Below are 18,865 nucleotides of genomic sequence, written 5' to 3'. Positions count from 1 at the left end.
TGTAAACTGCCTCTTCGCATAAAATACATGTGGTTCTAACATATGCCGTTATTAAGTCTTTATGAACTGTCTTGAAATACAGTCTTTTTCACAATATTAAAAAAAGAATTATTTTCTGATGTGTTATGTAGCTCTTCCTTTACCCTCCCTTCACCTTTATGGGGGTTTTGTTTTGGTTGTTTGTTTTAACCTATTTACAAAGCCTTATGTCAAATGTACAACTGTTTAAACTATAAATCATAAATTATAGCTTGGGGGGGTTCGCTCTTACTGAAATGAAATCCTTTCTCCTATCACCTGTAACTATATTAACGGTAATGGGGAAAAAAAAGGAGTGGTGGAAAAGGCTACTGACTTCAGTGAAGTTACAGCAATTTAAACCACTAAGGGTTTGACTCTGTAAGAGACTCAGTCCAGCAAGCAAGTAAAATCTGAGACAAACTACAAAATGTAGAATACTTCCATTCAAGGACAGTGTTATAACATGCTTTGGCTATATTTGTTCTAGCTCTTCACAATGGTAACTGCTCTTCTTTCTGGCCAAGAGTACCACGTTAAACCAGACATCCCCTGGTGGACAGCTCTTCTCTGCAGCAGCTTTGGCGGCCACTGCACAAGAGCAGGGTGCCAGTAACTGGATTCTGATCTCAAGAGGCTTACTACACCCTTACTTTAACTTCTAACGTTCTCCAAATGAAAAACACGCAACTACTTCTGAAGCGCAGTAATTTCGACAGAGAAGAGGCTAACAGAACGAGGCCCACAATCAGCTTTGTGACCATCACGGTTTTTTTCCAAAACAAACGGACTAAAGGAAGTAACTGACAAAGCGCACTGTACGGGACGTGTCTCAAACGCTCTCTGGCCTTCCTTCTGGCTGACCGTTATAGGCTTGCTCTCAATCATGTCTCAAAAGATTAAGAGCGACAGGCCTCACACTGCATGATTTTCCCTTGCTTTAACAGTGAAGTCACCTTTGACACCGGTGTAAAAACCTGCTGTGTTGCCCGCTGTATTACTACTTGCCTGTTAAAATTAAGAAGCCTGGTATGGTCAGACAGTCTCTGGAAATCACATTAGATCCATTTCAGCAGTTTATTTCTCTGCCCCTCACCAGTCAGTCACTAATTTTTTGAAGGCCTGTATTCTTGAAATAGTTATAGTATGCAACTATTAAGGTTACTGCAAGTAGCATTACAGCAGCAAGGGGATATTTGCCATACTGCCTGTATGGCAAATTAAATTAACTTTTTTTTTTTCCCCCCTATAAAGAGAACATTATGCAAGTTTAACTCTGCGTGTTCCTCTAGCTTTCGGTGAACAGAACACTCGATTGTTTCAAGGAAAAGGAACAAACAGTATTTACTAGATTATTTGCTATCCATTGTTCGCCTTCTATGTCTAGAAAAGAATTCATACAATGCTCTTTTGAAATTCAATGATTTCCCTGAAACAGTTTCCTTTCAGTAGCGGTGAGTTGATTTTTAATATATTTTTTTCTGATCTCCTCCAGCTGAGTATTTTAACTTTCCATTTCTGCAAGTTTATTAATGACAAAAATATTTTTTATTCTCCTTGTAAACGCTTTTTGGAGATAATTAGTACATAGCTATGTCTTTTAGTCTCGTTGACTCTCTTGCCACGAACATTCTGAGAACAGCTGATGGATTTTGCCATGTCCGTTCCTTAATGTATTTTTGCCATGACTTTGTGCTCACTGACAGAACAGATGCCGAGATGTTTCTCACCTTTGCTACTGATTCATCTGCCATAGCTACTAAATTTGTCTGAAACACTGTGGTATGAAGAGAGACTGATAAGACACAGTCTACGCCTCTCTGTTACCAAAGTTTCCCTATGATGTCATGATTTGCTTTCTTTACCAATCCCCAACATTCCATGAAAGAGATGAAAATGGGAAAAAGCAAGCAACAAGCAGACATTACACAGAAAAGCAGAAACTTACACCCAACTATCTTCATCTCTGCATCAGAAAGAAAGGGGAGAGAATAAAGGGAAAGGAAAGGGAGAGAAGCCAGGAAATTAAGACAAGGAGAGAGAAAAAAAGAGAAAGAAACATCACTCACAAGTAGAAGATGAAGCATGCACTTTTCATCAGAGGATCAAAGTAAAAGACAGAATACTTATCAGCACATGGGGAAGGGAAGGGATGTCCTTTGGGGAACTGACAAACGCCATGCCTATGCAATAGATTTCTGATCAGCAAGTTCTGTATACAAATAAAGTTGCAATCCAAAAGGCAAGCAGCACATGCCTCATTGCTTTTATCTCTGGGGAAAGGTAAAATTGTCAGGATCAGATGGACGGTCTTAAACCCAGTAGCAATTTAGAAAAGAAAAAAAACCACAAATGAACAAAAACCCACCACACCTCTTCACGAGGCTGGTTTGACTGAATCCCTTCTGATTCGGGCAAAAAACATGATTAAGGTCTTTATGATGCTCTTCTCAGATCACAACACAGCAGGAAACAAAGAACACTTTATCTTTAGAAATGAAGACCAGGCACGGTTATTTTGTAGGATATTAATCTTGTTCTGCATAACCATGCAAGATATAAGCACATAAAGACCGGTTCCACTGTATTTCTTAACGATGACCAGCTACCACTCGTGTTTCTCATATCTGAGCGAGGGAAAAAATGGCTTGATACAGGAACTAATGCTACTGTTTAGAAAACAAAATGGGATAAGAAAACTGTGCGGTAAGACACAGCTACAGAATTTTAATGGTTAAGATGTCTACATGTGAAGGGATTTCCTATTAAAAAAGAAAGTGAAAGTGTTAAAACCTATGACCAAGAAGATTCATCTGAAATGCCAGAGCTATTTCCTTTTTTAAAAATAGATTTCTTGGTTCAGCAGAATGATCACTGCATATTTTAACAATACTAGGTGACCTAGCCTTTTTTAATTTATTCATAAAAAACATTTTTAAATCACACTGCCTTGAAAAAAATCTGCATCCACTTGCAAAATACAAGTCATGAACTTTCTGTGCTCTTTTCTAAAAGAGGAAACCCTGTCTTTAATGAGAAAGAAACAGTTCTGAAGCAAAGCAAGAAAAAGGCACTTTGACAAAGACAATTAAAGCAGCAGACATGGTTGAGAACTGCTAACGTACTTAACAGGGTTGGTTTTTTGTTTGGTTGGTTTGTTTTTTCAAAAATGAAATATTTCTAACTTTAGACAATACTAGTAAAGCTAAAAAAGAATGTCTGATTCTGGCTGTAACAACATAAGCACAATGTAAATTGATGGACACTCCTTGTTCATGTAGCTTGGCTAATCCACCTGAAAGATAACTCACTCTACCCTAATGTTCTATCCTGGACATTGGGTAAACTCAAACCACAGTTTGATCTATTGTTTTAAAAACAGGCAAATATCTGCTGTCGCTTGAATAATGTCAAACATATTTTCATTGCCAAAATATTGATAAGTAATTAGAATAAACACTGTTCACTGCATCAGTGAAGTTACATTATATTTTAATCTCCTAATTTTTTCAGAGTTTTCATTATCCTGGAGAATACCCAGGATAATGGAAGTTTTTGTTTAGAGCACCATTCATGGCTACCTCTCTCTTCACACCTCATCTCTACCCTGGCAATGTCCTAATTTATCACTACAGTGAAAGTCTATTCACGCTTCCTCGGCTGCCTTTTCTTACCTGGTGCTTAAAGACATTTACTGCCTTTCTCCACAAATGTGAGCCTTTTTCCAAATACAAAGGCCTAAAGCTTTGCATCTAAACTCTACATGCGACCTCCTGTAGCCCCCTTTGAATCGAGAAGTTCTGGGTGTCCAGCACCTCCAGAGAGGCAGTAAGCATTTAATAGCAGAATGGTGGTCCTGTCACACATTTGTTTGTATCAATCAGTATTTTGAGCAGATATATATATATAGAGATATATATATATATGAGAGACAGAATCAGTATTTTGAGCAGATATATATATATGAGACCAATTCCAAATAGATTTATCATCTCAAAATCCCTGTGTTTTCTCCAACAAGAATTGTGGTTCCCACAAAAATGTGATTAGCAAGCAACTGCGATCTTTTGAAGAATACCATTTGAAAAATTGATGGGCTGTCCAGAGCTGGGAAGATCACTGCTGTACATGTATAGCCAGCCTTACGATGGGAGTGCTGCAAACATACGCTGTAGAATCTGGTTTTAACTTACTTAAGCGTCCAAGGTCTCTAGGCTGAATATCACAGAGATCATAATAACATACTTATGATTTGGTGGACATCTTTTGCACTGAGACAGCGTTTTCGCTACAGTTCTTAATTAGAGAAAGAAAGTTTGGAAATTTGAATTAGCTGCAATGAACAGAGAATTTTTAAAGTTTAGGGTAGGAGCGCTTTTCACGTGAAAACTGCTAACCTGCTTGTTCAACCCCTGGACAAAAGCATTGCCCCAAACAGCAGAAGTAAAGGGAAGACAGGCCCACAACGCCAGCTTGCAGAAAGAGGCTAGAGCCCAGAAAGTGAAAAAACAATTAGGGGGAACACTGAGACCATAAAGCTATTCCTTAAGCTTGCTAAAATTCAGCAGTCTGAAGCACTTGAGGGACAGCTCTATACATAAAAATGAAGAATAAAGCGTGTCTTGTAGGAGAATCAGTGCACTTAATACAGGTAAGTAAATGTTATTTTTGATGTTGACTTTTCTAGCTGTGATCTAGCTATTGTAGCTGACACATCCAGCTGTGATCTCAATTACAGCAGATCACCTTGCAGCAGCTGCGTCTGCATATCAACATGCGATATTTAATCTCTTCTCTATTTGATTGCTTTGGGTTAAGACTGGAACTGCTATAAGGACACTAAAAACTAAAATTTATAATTGGCTTTATAACCCCCATCCTCTGCTGCTGTATTATTGTTATTTTCAAGTCTGTTAATAAATAAAACACATACTCTTCTAAATCTTTTTACTTTAGTTTCTAGAAATTCTTACCACCTACTCCCTATTTTTATGGTGCTTTCTGAAGAGCCTCCATAATGAGACTACAACTACTTTGGATACTGATGTGTCACTGCAGTCTTTCGAGTAATAAAATCTGATACTTTTCCCATTATGCTTTCATAAAATTTCCCATGTCTGCAAAGTCATCCTTGGTCTTGGTTATAATGCATAGCAATGAGGTAGTATTCCAAATGCTATACATGCAATATAATTAGTAAGCCCATTTCCTACTACACTGTAAAAATCAAGACAGTATAATGCCAGGTTTTATATCTATTGATTGCATGACTGGCTAGGTTCCGGCTTCCTCCCTAAATGAACTCTTGGCTATACTGGGGCTACCTCAACTTGTGCCAAAACAAGAAGCATCTCAAGCTGCTGCTCCAGAAGTAAGGAGCAAACGAAGTACAGCAATGCTTCAGCCAAGACAGCTGTTGCACGGACTAGCTGGTCTGTAAGGCCAGCTGGAAAATCAGACCAGATTTGCAGCCTCATGTGCTGTCAACCAATGCAAAAAGATCACACTAACTCCAAAAATCAAGGTGGCAAAGTGGAAACTGTTTTTCCAGGCTTTGGATTATTTGGAAGAAGAAACTTCATGCATTTTAAAAGAAGCATCTCTATGCTTAGCACGCATGAGGGATATTTAATTGGGGGTTCGGGGTGGGGAGAATATCAAAGCTATCTTCCAGATCACCTTCTATACATGTCAATTTAACACACCTTCTATACATGTCAATTTAACACCTTCTATTACTATAAAGTTCCTTGATTAAAGCGTTTTAGCATGCCTCCCTGAATCTGGAATTGGCATTCAGTGACAAATAAGGCAACTCTTCTATTATTAGTCTTCTTCGAGTAAAGCATCCATCTCAGTGACGCTTGTCTAGAAGAGTATGAGGAAAAAAAAAGACCAATATTTTAAGATTAGAGCTGTTATGTTTACCTGGCATTATAACATCAGGAAAACCCAACTTCCTGGTAACAGAAACGCCTCTGTTAAAGATCATGGGGTTTTCCCTTCGAATCTGCTCCATGTCGCCACGTAGAAGCTGAAGAGATATTATAAGTCCTGGAAAAAAGAAAAAAAAAAGATGTTAATTTTTTCAGACCTAAGAATTAGATGTCTGTGTACACAAGGCATGCAGGTAAAATAATGCTTTGCTCCACGGTTAATTTAATACAAATATATAAATGCAGAATTCTTTCCTCCCTTGGAGTAATTTAAAAGTGAAATGGAAGAAACAAACCTGCTTTAAAGGATCAGTTAAGAGCATAATATTATCTAAACCCACAATTTTTAAAAATCAGAATACTTAATTTTGCAGATATGTCAAAAGTTACAGCAAACTACTTAGCACTATTTCTTTTCCTCACATACAGCAGGTTACAACACATGTATGAGCAACGCCACCTCCATCTGAACGACCTCATCACACAATGCCGTAGAACATCTCTGAAGTGCCTTTAATCCCACTAAATACCATTTAAAAAAAAATAACTCTCGAAGTGTATCTGTTCCACTTGTTTCTTTAACTGCCTCATACAAGAACGTTGATTTTAATGACAATCCCTTCAGTACCTCAACATGTTTCAAGAATTGCAACCGGTCAAACTGACTTCAGAAAACAAGCGTAAGAAAGGCTCAGCAACGAGCCCTTTCAATGCGACCCTTTGTTCAGTATATCAGCTGAATAGCTTGACTAGGAATAATTACACAGTTAATCTCAGTCCAACTGCTTTCTCTAGTTGCTTTTAATTTATAGCATACTATACCCCTAAAGTGAGGATAACGTATTGGTAAAGTTACAAAGTCAAGCATTAAGATACCAGAAAATGCCAGGATTAAGCTCAACCATGTAAGCTTAGTCTCATCTGCTAAGCATACGTTATCAGCTTCACGTATCAATGTGAATTACGTCCACATAGTAATTTTTCACGATCTTTATCTCATTCAATGAATGAAAGGTAGTCAATAGTTCTTTCTATCCTCTCTGCTCACTCGCTGGAACACCACATACGAAAACAAACACTGCCTCATACACGTTCTTGTATGAGCCAGCTGACGTTCTGCTATTTCCTAAGCTTACTATATTGGCTTTGTGAACAGTATTTAGTTGCCATTTTTTTTAGACAGGTTACTAGGGGAATGAAACCAGTAATGTCATGTACCTCCCACCCAGTTTCTGCTCTCTTCCCTTGAAATAATTTTCAAGCCTGTTGTTTGGCTTCAGCCAAATTTGGCAAATAAGTAGATATCTAGATAACATGAAGATTGTATAAGTTTTATGAATACTGGGAGTTGGGATGAAAAAAATAGCATAAAGCTTTAAAATGAAGGAAAAGGGAGGCCAACCAGCCAGCTGGACAATCAGCATGTATGTACTCAAAAGCTGCCAAAACACAGACTTGCAACTGTCCAGCTAAGTAGGCAGAAGAACGCTGCAAAGCACTGCAGGGAAAACAGAGGCTTTATAACCATGGAAAAAATTCAAACCCTTTGAATACCATGTATGAGGGTACATCTGTGTGTGTGTGCGCGCCACAGAAGGTTTAACAGAACACAGGAGACAAGTTCATTAGAAATCAGTCTTGACTGTTTTTACCACTTACAGCAAAACTTGTTCATTTTATATCCTCTTTTGCTATTAAAAATAAACAAATGAAAATAAAGTCAATAAATTCCAGCATAAAGGACTGGGGCAAATTTGGAAGTTCAGATCTCCCCACCCAGTTCTTAACAAATAGCATCAGAATTAATCTATTATCTCTAAAAATCAGTCACTAGAGGTAACAGAATAGGTAATTTTCCAGCATGGTATTATATATTTTACTTATGCGATACCGTCCCACATATTCCACCCCAAAAAACTTCTGCCTAGCTTCCTGCTCTCCCCAAGAGGTTTTGTGAATCTGCTCTCCAGTCTTCCTCTTCTACCCAGTCTATCCTTCCAGGTTTTTTTTCTATTCCCTGCAGCAGATCTGAGGGACTCATTTTACACAAGACCTGGGAAGAGAAAAAAACAGAGAGCTTTTCTTCAGGGAAAAATCACACCTGTGATTTAAGCATCTTCTCACTGTACGAGCAGGTTCTGAGAGGCCCAAATTGTATTACTTACGCTTAAATCACGTCAGCCTGCAATACAGCCCCTCCCACCAGGACAATGCCTCTGCCAAGTTTCAACCTCCTATTCCAGAGATGCACTAGATCTTAATGAAATGTTTGAAACAATTATTTTAAAAAGCCAAAGCTATCTATTTCCCTTTCTTTCTGCTCTTCAAAAAAGCTCACAATTGGGGGGGGGGGGAATGTTTTAGGCAGACACCTGGCATTGGAAATAAATGCAAACAGTCCAAGTTTTCAAAGTTAGAAACAATTCAGGAAAATGCTTTAATGATAAGTGGTGGATGACCTTAACTGTAACAGGAGGAACAGCAGGGAAGGAGACCAGCTTTGCATATAATAAAATTCCAAACCTGAAAACTGTTTTATTTCCTCATTGTTGCTCTTAATATCTTCTATGGGAGTGTGAACTGCATATTCCACTACAGTATCTCAATATGCAAACAAGTGAAATTAAGGCTATCAGTATTCGGACATCAGTATGCCGATGAATCGGGCACTCGGCAATGAATGCAAAACTAGCTGTAACGAAGCAGAACGGTATCCTATTGGCTGGTTCATTTGGAATGGAACAGTAATGCTATCTCCGAATTAGCAAACTACAGAAATCATTAAATGAGCTAAAAAGACAGGACAAGATTTACTTTCCATATTTATCGGTCATCAACTAGGAAAATAAAAATGGATTTGAAAGGTAGCAAAAACTCTGCCAAGACAGTTATTCGCCTCAACTATGTAACGAAACATTTAGTACTGAAACTATCACTGAGAGTCTTCTTGATAATTAGTTTGTAGGTACGAAAACACTGCTTATTTTCGGGACAGTCAGAATTTTCTGAACAGTCAGTCAAATACGTTAGACAAATTTAACCTCTGGCTTTGCTTCTGTTGACAAGGATGCATGGTATCCTCAGGAGAGCAAGCCTTAGACATGTGTTATACCTGGAATTTTCAAGGGAATGCAGGATGAAAAGGAAGACAGTTTTACTCAGGGAAATTCTGATGAATAAAATTTAAATTCTTCACTTTCCATGCAGCCAAGTCTGGTCACAGTAACATAAGCCAGTGTCACAAAAAAAAACCCACTTTTAAAGGACTTCTGCCAATGCTGATTGCTGCTTACGTTATACCCCCCCACGTTCACTTTTCACTTTCCATGCAGCCAAGTCTGGTCACAAAGCCAGTGTCACAAAAAAAAACCCACTTTTAAAGGACTTCTGCCAATGCTGATTGCTGCTACGTTATACCAAGAAAAACCCCCCCCCCCCCCCCAGCCAATAAATGAAGACTCACCGAGTAAGCTAATACTATAGCCGGCCACCAGCCCTCGCCACTGCTAACCGCTCTTGAGATAAAATAACACTACAGATATAACGACGCAGGAAATTTAGCATGCTGAATTAATATTATTTTCAGCCGTATTGGAGAAGGAAAAATATCAGGTGGGGTGTTTTTTTTAGTTACTGGTTAAATTGGCAGACGCAATACAGATTTTCACCTGTAAATTGAACGTGAATGAAGTTTAGCTAAACTTTTAAATCATCACAAGTAGAGAAATTCAGCTATGCATAATCTCACATCTCATTGAATTTCTCTGCTATAAATAATTAGCAGTTTCCTAAAGGAAATCTTCGGCTGTTATTATGACAAAAAAGTACAAGTAAATATTTACCATAGTTTGAGCTGGGTGCTGTGTATTTGGTGCTGGACTTGCGAATAATATTTTCATGGATCTGGCACCACTCATTTTCGTTGTTACACCTAAAATAAAAGAACACTAATTCAAGTTAAAAGCTTTCTGCTGAACCATCTTAGGACAGGAAAGTCAACTTTGCTGTAGAGATAACATGAAAGGTTGTGGGGTGTTGATGAATGAAATTCCACATAACTCCTGTTGTGAAAAGTGGAAGGAAAGAAAACATTCCCTAATAGTTATCTCCTTTTTATGGATACTTGGGAGCCTGTGGTGACTCTTCTGTCATTAAAGCCATTGTTTTACTCTTCATATTATGACAGAATGAAGAAAGCTCTGGACATCTTTAGCTGAATGCTGTGCACATAGGAACTTAATTTTAAGCTGAAATTAACTGTTGCCATATATTACCTTTTTGTGCTTAATAACAAAAAAAAAAGTTAGAACCAAGAAATAAAAAGTGAAATTTGAAAGACTAAATAAACCCCTGATTTTTAGTATCTCAGACATTTACAACGAGACTTTTGCTTACCTACATATTAATAATATATAACAACACAAAGTATGCTTCTATATGTGTATCATCTTCTGAAGGAGCATTTCACAATTATTTATTCATCTATATGTAATTTTAATAAGCATTTGTAAATACTGTTATATTTCATTTTCAGTTACATTACCAACTGTAAATCCTCAATAAAATTCTAGGACCGAAATGACAATGTATCTTTCCTGTTTTCCTGTTAGGTTATGCAGTCAAAGGCTCACCATCTCGAACACAAAGGAGAAGAGGAACGCTGGCAGGTGGGGGAAGCCTGACAACCTCATCAGAGAAAACCCAGCACCCTGACCCTGCTCCTCCCGGGGCTGCCGCAGGAGGATGTTCAGCACGTTGCCCGGGTGCGAAACCCGTCAAGATGAGTCGGCCAGAAAGGCTCTCTGGATCGCTTTAAAGACTGAAATGGGTTACTGCCTTTGGTGATAATGGGATGCTGGGGAAGAGCGTTTTGGGATTGGTTCAAGACTTAATATGAACTGTAAGGAAATGGAGGTTTAAGGGTATAAAATGGCCCAGTCACGTGTTGCTGTCAGTATGCTTGTCTGGTCATGCCCTGTGCCCGAAGTGAGTGTCTAAAACCAGGGCCTGGAGGGATTTGTAGTGTGTATATGTACGTATGTAAGTTTTCCACTAACAAGATTTTACCCTGATAAACCAGAGAGGAAAATAGGATGAGGCCTTTGGTGCTGTACGTGTTTGTATGAGTGTGTACCTTCTGCCTGGCCGGCTGCGTGTGTATGTATTGTGTGTGTGTACACGTGGAACACAGGCTCAGCCTTGTGCCTGGCTGGAGCTGGGGGCACGGAGCTACGCTCTCTACTGCAGCACGATGCTATTCCATCGCAATAAAACCAGACTGTGTAACTGTGTAGTGGAAAGTCAAACCCAGAATCTCTTACTGCTCCATTCCGTGCTTTATGTATAACTATTTTGAAGTGGAGCAACATTTAAAAAAAAAAAAAATCCTCTTTAAATCACTATATCTATAGCTCTATAGATATTCTCATTACTCTGATGGCAAGATTCTGGAGAGAGAAATTAGGGACACTGCAACATTTGGAAATTACACTGTGATAGACATAGCTGAGAGCACCAGAAACAGATGCTTCAGTTTCCTTTCCAGTCATGGAGAAATGCAGGTATCTTTTAATGGTAACTCACAAAAAAATCCTCACGTGATCAGAGAGCCAGCAAAGCAGGAAAGAGAACAAGAGCACACCTGGATGCTTGCTTCTTTCTGGATCTTGGGCACCTGAGTCAGAAGTGCCACACTTCTGTTTAGGATCCAAAGCTAGAGAAAACTTTCTCTAGCGATAAGACATATGCAGAGCTATATCGTGTAAAGTACTGTTTACACAACTTATCAATATTTAACTAGTATTTGTTTGTATGTTTCTACTGTCAATTGGGAAAAGACATTACTTGGTGGTTGGTAGTCTGCATCTAGAATTCTGTGCTCAGTTTTGGGCTCTCTAATACAAAACAGACAATTGGAGAGAGTCCTGTGGATGGGCAGGTGGCTGGAGCACGTGATGGAGGAGGAGAGGCTGAGCGACCTGGGCTTTTTCAGCCTGGAGAAGACAAGGCAAGAGGGGGAGCGTTAACAGCAAGGCCTACAAGCAGTTATGAAGACAAAAGAGCCAGCCAGATTCTTCAGCGGTGCACAGTGAGATGATGTAAAGCAACAGGCATAAACACAAACAAGAAAGGTTCAGACTGGATATTAGGAAAAGCTTTTCCATGAGGACAGTCAAGCATTATTGGAACAGGTTGTTCAGAGAGGCTGTGCAGTCTCCATCCTTGGATGTTATGAGACACGACTGGATAACGCCCTGAGCGGTCTGGTCTGATCTCATAGCTGGCCTTGCTCTGAGGAGGCTGGACTAGAGAGGTCCCTATCAACCTGAATTGGGATTCCTATTTATCTTAACATCAAAGTCGCACGACTTTATTTGCACTAGTATATTTAAAGCTGTATAACCAACCCGCTGAACTCACTAAGCCTGAACGGAATCATTCCAGGAAAAAAGTGCCATTAGTGCTATATAGCTTGTTACCACATAATCAAGGGACACACTATAAATGTTATGAAGTACTTTTCACTAGTGTAAGCACAGCTGAAATGACAATTTTAGCAGTATAATAATCTGACCGAAAAACAAAAATGGAACCTTTACCACAAACAGTGTATTGGTTAAAAATTAAAAAAAAAAAAAAGGAAAAGAAGAAAAAAACAGTATGTTGATCAAGTCTAATTGCCTTTTAAATTCAGTTGTGCCTTATTTAAATGACAACTGCAAGATTTAAAGACTCCCCATGAAGTCAGCAATTTTTAACTCAGTAGCAATAGTGAATCTTATTTCTCCTGAAGTGCAATTGAATTAAACGATTAAATTAAACTTTTTTCTTTCTTTTAAGAATCAGTAGGACAGAAAAGAAATGAAGACTGTAAGCCTTCAGCTCCTAGCAAGACAGGAGTCTTGAGAAATAAGTCACTTTGTAAAACTTCTCCCAAGCATATTAACATTTTTTCCCTTTTTTTTTGTTTCCCCCCAAGAGTACATAATGTTGGCAAAATTAGGGTAGGATACAAACCAGCCACTGTGAAGACAGTAGGCATTTTTTTGTCTGCTGCATTATGTAACTGAAGACTAGCATGGCAAAAGGAATTAAGGCTATCTAGAACAAGTAGTAGCTGGTAATTTTCTACAGCTTCAGTATTACCAAACCATATACTGCCAAGAATAATGAGATAACCTACAAAGCCTGTTATGGCACACTTACTGACACCCCCCGCAAATGCTGATTATTATAAAAGCAAAAGGAACACAGAAAACTTGGAATAAATTAAACACAAATTACAGACAATAAAAAAAAAAGGAAAAAATGGAGAAAAACCATTAAGATTTACTTCCTCTCAGCGTGCTATCCAAAAATATTAGTTTAATTAAAACGCTGATTAGGCTGTATTCCTGTATTCCTAGGTTATCTGGTGCAGTTAAGACTGGGGTTATCCCATCTGAAATCTTAGCTCCACCTGTCTCAACATTCCTCCTTTCACTGCAATGCGTTTAGGTATCACACATCTCAGCTGATTGTTAAGAACGTATGAATATAAAAAAAAAGCTTCCCAGACTGGCAATAGGAGATGCTACTCGGGCAAGGTACATGAGCAGTCAGGCTCATGTACCCTGCCCTGAGGTTGTTGGATTAGGGATGTTAGAGTGTACCTCCCTGTCTGTTCCTATCCCTCTATGGCCCTGTTGTTCATAAACTTGTCTAATCCCCTTTGGGCCTGCTAATACTGCCTATCTTCACAACATCCTGTGGCAACAAAACCCAGACGATCATTACCTGCTTTCTAAAGAAGTACTTTCTTCCATCTTTTTTAATATCATCTCCTACCAATTTCATTGAGCATCCCTAATTCTTGTACTGTTGTATTCCGTGAACAACAGTTTACCCTCCACCATGATTTTGTAAGTCTTGGTTGCATTCCTTCCCACCAGCACTTTTCTCCTCTTCAAACTGAAGCTCCCCACCTTCTCAATCTCTCTCACAAAGAAACGACTCTATGCCGTTAAACATTTCAGTTGCTCTACTCCGTACCTTCTGGAACTACCCTTTTTGGGAGGAGAGATCAGATGTGCACACAGTAACTCAAGATAGGTCAGCACCGAAGTGACCTTCCAGAATTTAACAGTATGGCAAATTGACTACATTTGCACTCCCCAAAACAATCTCTTAAAACCAAAACACAACAGAGCTAAGACATTAATGGACAGTACGAAAACCCTTTCCGTAATTGTGGTGTTCTGTGCTAACTCTGAACTTCAACCAATATTCAGCTTACTCGTTGAATAAAAAATGAGTTTATCGGTTTTTATTTACACTAGTGTAAGCACAGCTGAAATGACAATTTTAGCAGTATAATAATCTGACCGAAAAACAAAAATGGAACCTTTACCACAAACAGTGTATTGGTTAAAAATTAAAAAAAAAAAAAAGGAAAAGAAGAAAAAAACAGTATGTTGATCAAGTCTAATTGCCTTTTAAATTCAGTTGTGCCTTATTTAAATGACAACTGCAAGATTTAAAGACTCCCCATGAAGTCAGCAATTTAAAAAAAAAAAATTATCTTCACATTTTTTTTGAATTATATTTGTGTTTACATCTCTTCTTTTGCCAAAACATTCAAAGTCATTTACCCTACTGCAATTAATATTCCCAAAGATAACCAATAGGACAAATTCTGTACCATCCTCCATCCTCACAGCCGAGACTACAGAAAATTTCTAAGCTCTGGTAACTTTTTAGTTGCTGTACCAGCCTCTGGAGTGCAAGTTAAAATAGATTTCAGCCTCCAATGACTTATGCCTGCAAATTAACCTGGAACAAAGTTATCCCAAAATCAATGGACTGTAAAGATAGCTTAAAGGTAGTTTTGTACCAACTACCAATGTAAGCTGCACTTTACATTTCCTGAACACAAAAGAGAAGAATATTCTCCGAAGTTTGAAATGCTGGCCTGAAAACACTTGCCTGTAATGCATTTCATTGTGTTAATGTTTTACTTGTCTAAATACCAAATATATTACAAAACATATTTCTAGTTTAAATAAGAATTTTCTCCTGAGCCATCCATCACCTTTTCGGGTTGGCTGGTTCCACGGTAAATTTACCATTTGGAATGTTTGCCATACTACATCAGACCCTGATGTCAGACAGAAATGCAATGTACGCTCTTGTCCAGCTGGGCAAATAGCAACAACTGAATATCAAAAGGGAAAGGCATTCAGGCAATACACCACGTTAAGAGGTAGGAATTTTAAGAGCTAATGCTGGAGAAGGAGGGGGAAAAAAAAAAAAGGATTGAGAGAAAACAGAACAAAAAATAACACTGAAAAAGATAATATGAAAGAGAAATACATGAAGTTTTTAGGGGAATGGGAAGATTGACACAAAGAGTAACGTTCAATGAGCAAAAAACTCCATTAAAGATAAAAATTCATATGAAAATATGAATTCAAGTGATCTCAGAAAAAAAATTGATCGAGAATTTAGTTTCTATCTTACTTTTTAAATATTTTACATGTATATTATTAAAAAGAATTATAAAAGTAAACCTTCATGCTTTTACATAATGAGCTTATAACTAGAGCTGTGGTACTATATCCTCTTAGTAAGATTATAACATGACCGCGGGATTAACAAACAGGAAAATCTGGATTGTGAGAAAAGTATTTTTCAGACATAAGTCTTTAACAATAACAAGGCAAGCTGAGAAAAACTGGTGAAGTAAATTGATTCCCCCCCCCCCCCCCACATCTTCCCCCTCGGTGACCCAGCAAACGTCTCCATTGACACACCACATATTTGTTTCAGCCTTTGTTAGGTTCTCAGTCTCTCCAATTTTTTCCAGCTTCTTCCCGTGAAAAGGCTTTTCTGGCTGTATGCTGACTGCCTCATTTGTGGCAGCCGTAAGCTTTAGCCAAATAGCATACAAAGAGAATGCTTTTTACTGCTCCTTTAAAAATAAAAATACACCTCCCTCCTTATTTCATCTTTATGATGTTTTTGGGTTGGCCTGAGACATTTTAACAATAATCAAAATGAGAGCAGCAGGTAAGAAAATCAGTTCAGCGCTGTTTAAGCATTCATATACAATTTTAAACTTACAAATTACAAAAATCTGTCATTTCATTTTTACTCTGTAAAGCAAGAAAAGGTAGGTTAGCTAAAAGAATGTGCAAAGAGAAGATGCAAGCAGATAAACCTGTGAAAACATTCTGCTGTGGAAGACCAACAGCTATTAAAGCTGCTAAAGGGATAAGCTGGTGCCCTTTAGATACATCCATTTTCCCTTCTGAAGATTTTTGCTGGAGGTTTACAGAGAAGACTCCAAACAGCAGTAGCATAAAATAATGATGTACAAGACTTAAAACAACTCAAGCGAATGATAACGGTGATAAAAAAAATCACAAGCATCTGATTGCAGAGTTGAATTCTGTTATGGGCTCTACCTCCTCTCTGGGAAGGCAGCAATGGGTGTGCGTGGATGTTAAAGGGTGTGGGGAAGCAGGCGTGAAGAACAGCTGGTATAAACCTACTTAAACATTTAGGCAGATACAGCTGGTACTTTGGGTGGTGTGAAGGGAATCCGCATTTACAAAACACTTCGGAATAAGAGGAAGAAAAGGGAAGCGCTCTCTCCTGTGATTGTTTTGATCATAGTACTAGGACTTCAGATTGCTCTAACTGGCTGCATGACTTTATTTGTCACTGACAAATGGAGAAGTCCAGTATTTTACAGGTTTTTTCTCTCCTATTTTTCAATGAATAAGAAGCTAAAGATGCGTTAAAAGGGCATCAAAGCAGAAATCTGATATTCAGAATGTTCCATTACTGCAAACGTTCAAAATGTTGCAGTTGCAATACATTAGCACATATCTACAAGGCCAATATTAACAGAAACTATACAACCAAAAACCACTGGTTTGAGATAAGCTGAAACTGAATGGTGACAAAATGCCAACATTATCCAGATTCTGTTGGCAAAAAGAAGAAAGACGACCATTTTCTTCCCTCTAACTTGACATTTTCACTACAGTTTTCATAACTGTTGGCAAAAGAAGAATGGAAGAGCTGACTCTGAGAGACTTTTCTTTGGACTTACAGATTTCTAATGTATGAAGAGATATCCAAGAATCTTTCAGTGAACAGTGAAAGCCATTTTTTCATTTATAGTTTCCCTTGAACGTCAGATTTTCTGCTGTTGAATGCACTTCTCAAAGAATAACAAAGTTCTATAACCCCCCCCAAAATTACCTTATTACTCGGAGAGCGGCCACAGACCACAAAGAAATGTCAGCTGTATCTCAGCCCATCTGCGAAGCAGATCCTGCCAGTATTCATCCTCACTGACAAGAGATTTAAATATTCCCTGCAGTCTCCAGACAGTTTGTCTGGGGCCTCTTTATTACGACTGTGAGACCACATTTCATAACAAGAATTTGTTAGTTCAAAGTTCAAAATCACAAATAACTTGCTCAAAGAATGTTGACTTGTTTTGAGTTTTCTGGTCACACACTGTTGACGTCAGTTGTTTTCTACTTCTTTTGTTGGTCACCATGACTGATAAGGAATAGAAGATGAGGCATGAATAACTATGCCCATCATCAGTTGAAATACAACATATTTCTTTGATTTTGAGCTTAGCAGACTTAAAATAAATCATATTAATAAAAGTGCAGCTTTGCACGTCACACAAATTTGGGCAATATTAAATAGTTTCTGAAGCATTTCACATACCTGAAACATCTGTGATAATATTCATTAGTTTCTATGAGCTTCTGGAATAATAAAGGAGCTTGAAATACAACATATTTCTTTGATTTTGAGCTTAGCAGACTTAAAATAAATCATATTAATAAAAGTGCAGCTTTGCACGTCACACAAATTTGGGCAATATTAAATAGTTTCTGAAGCATTTCACACACCTGAAACATCTGTGATAATATTCATTAGTTTCTATGAGCTTCTGGAATAATAAAGGAGCAACAGCACTGTGCCAACAGCAACAGTTTACCTTGTGAGGAGGATAAAGCAGCAAATGGAGTTTATGGCACCTTAATATCTCTTTAGTATATCATCACCCAACATACAGAGCATTTTTCCTAATTCTTTCCCTTCTAGGAGGTACTCACGTGTAAACTTTGAGAACAAAATCCTTCTCTTCTTTTATTTCAGAGATTGACTGAAGTACATCCATGATACTCAATACTGCACAGCCATAGGGGCGGCGATAGTGTAAATGAGGGGGCCCTTTTTTCGAATCATTTAGCAACATGCGACCTAAAATTAACAGAAATTTAAAACATTAGAGATTCACACGCAGCCGTTCTGTCTATTCTGTTCTACTATCCCTCTGAGTATGCATACCTACAGTAAGTTTCAACTACAGCTTGCAGTCTTTCCTATACTTCTCACTCCTTTCTTCTTAGACAGTTTCAAATCCAGAGGTCCGTTTGAACCTACCTGACCCACTGGGCTACTCCGATTAAGGCCGTCACCTCATTTAGCTAACAGAACACTCAAGGGCAAAGTGAACAGCGTCATGTCTGGCCACCTTTGATTTGCAGCCCCATGACACATATTTGCATCCAGCTGGGTTGACTACAAATCATCTGTTGAACGAGCCAAGAATACGGCTTGTACTCACCTCTCTGCATCCACACAAAGATTCACCGGGGTCCTTCCATTATAGTCCAGTAGTTACACAAATTTTCACTTTATACAATTGCTTTAAGGGAATGTGTTATATATTGTGTCACTTATCGTGTTGGTCTTGGAGTGCATAAAGGAGAATTCTGAGATACAAAGCTGCTCAATGATTAACTTCCTCGTGCTAAAGCAGTTTTTTAATAGAGTAAAAAATGCTAAGACCAGAAAAATCACTAAATCTAAGCCAACTTGTAACATTACACATA

The 18,865-nt window shown here is 38.3% G+C and overlaps 1 protein-coding gene across 1 annotated transcript in view; it reads right to left on the bottom strand.

Annotated features, from left to right (window-relative positions):
- The window catches only part of DOCK3 (dedicator of cytokinesis 3), a 147,958-nt gene that overhangs the window by 80,155 nt on the left and 48,938 nt on the right, over positions 1-18,865 (bottom strand). Inside the window, exons 7-10 of the mRNA XM_019472565.1 lie at positions 18,083-18,230; positions 9,797-9,885; positions 5,947-6,072; positions 1,967-1,984 (exon numbers count right to left, since the gene is read on the bottom strand). Of these exons, the coding sequence (XP_019328110.1) occupies positions 1,967-1,984; positions 5,947-6,072; positions 9,797-9,885; positions 18,083-18,230 (381 nt within the window). The remainder of the gene's footprint in view (positions 1-1,966; positions 1,985-5,946; positions 6,073-9,796; positions 9,886-18,082; positions 18,231-18,865) is intronic.

Source organism: Aptenodytes forsteri, unplaced genomic scaffold (assembly GCF_000699145.1).
Source record: "Aptenodytes forsteri isolate BGI_AS27 unplaced genomic scaffold, ASM69914v1 Scaffold156, whole genome shotgun sequence".
Lineage (NCBI taxonomy): Eukaryota > Metazoa > Chordata > Aves > Sphenisciformes > Spheniscidae > Aptenodytes > Aptenodytes forsteri.
This window is presented reverse-complemented; position numbering and strand designations above follow the sequence as displayed.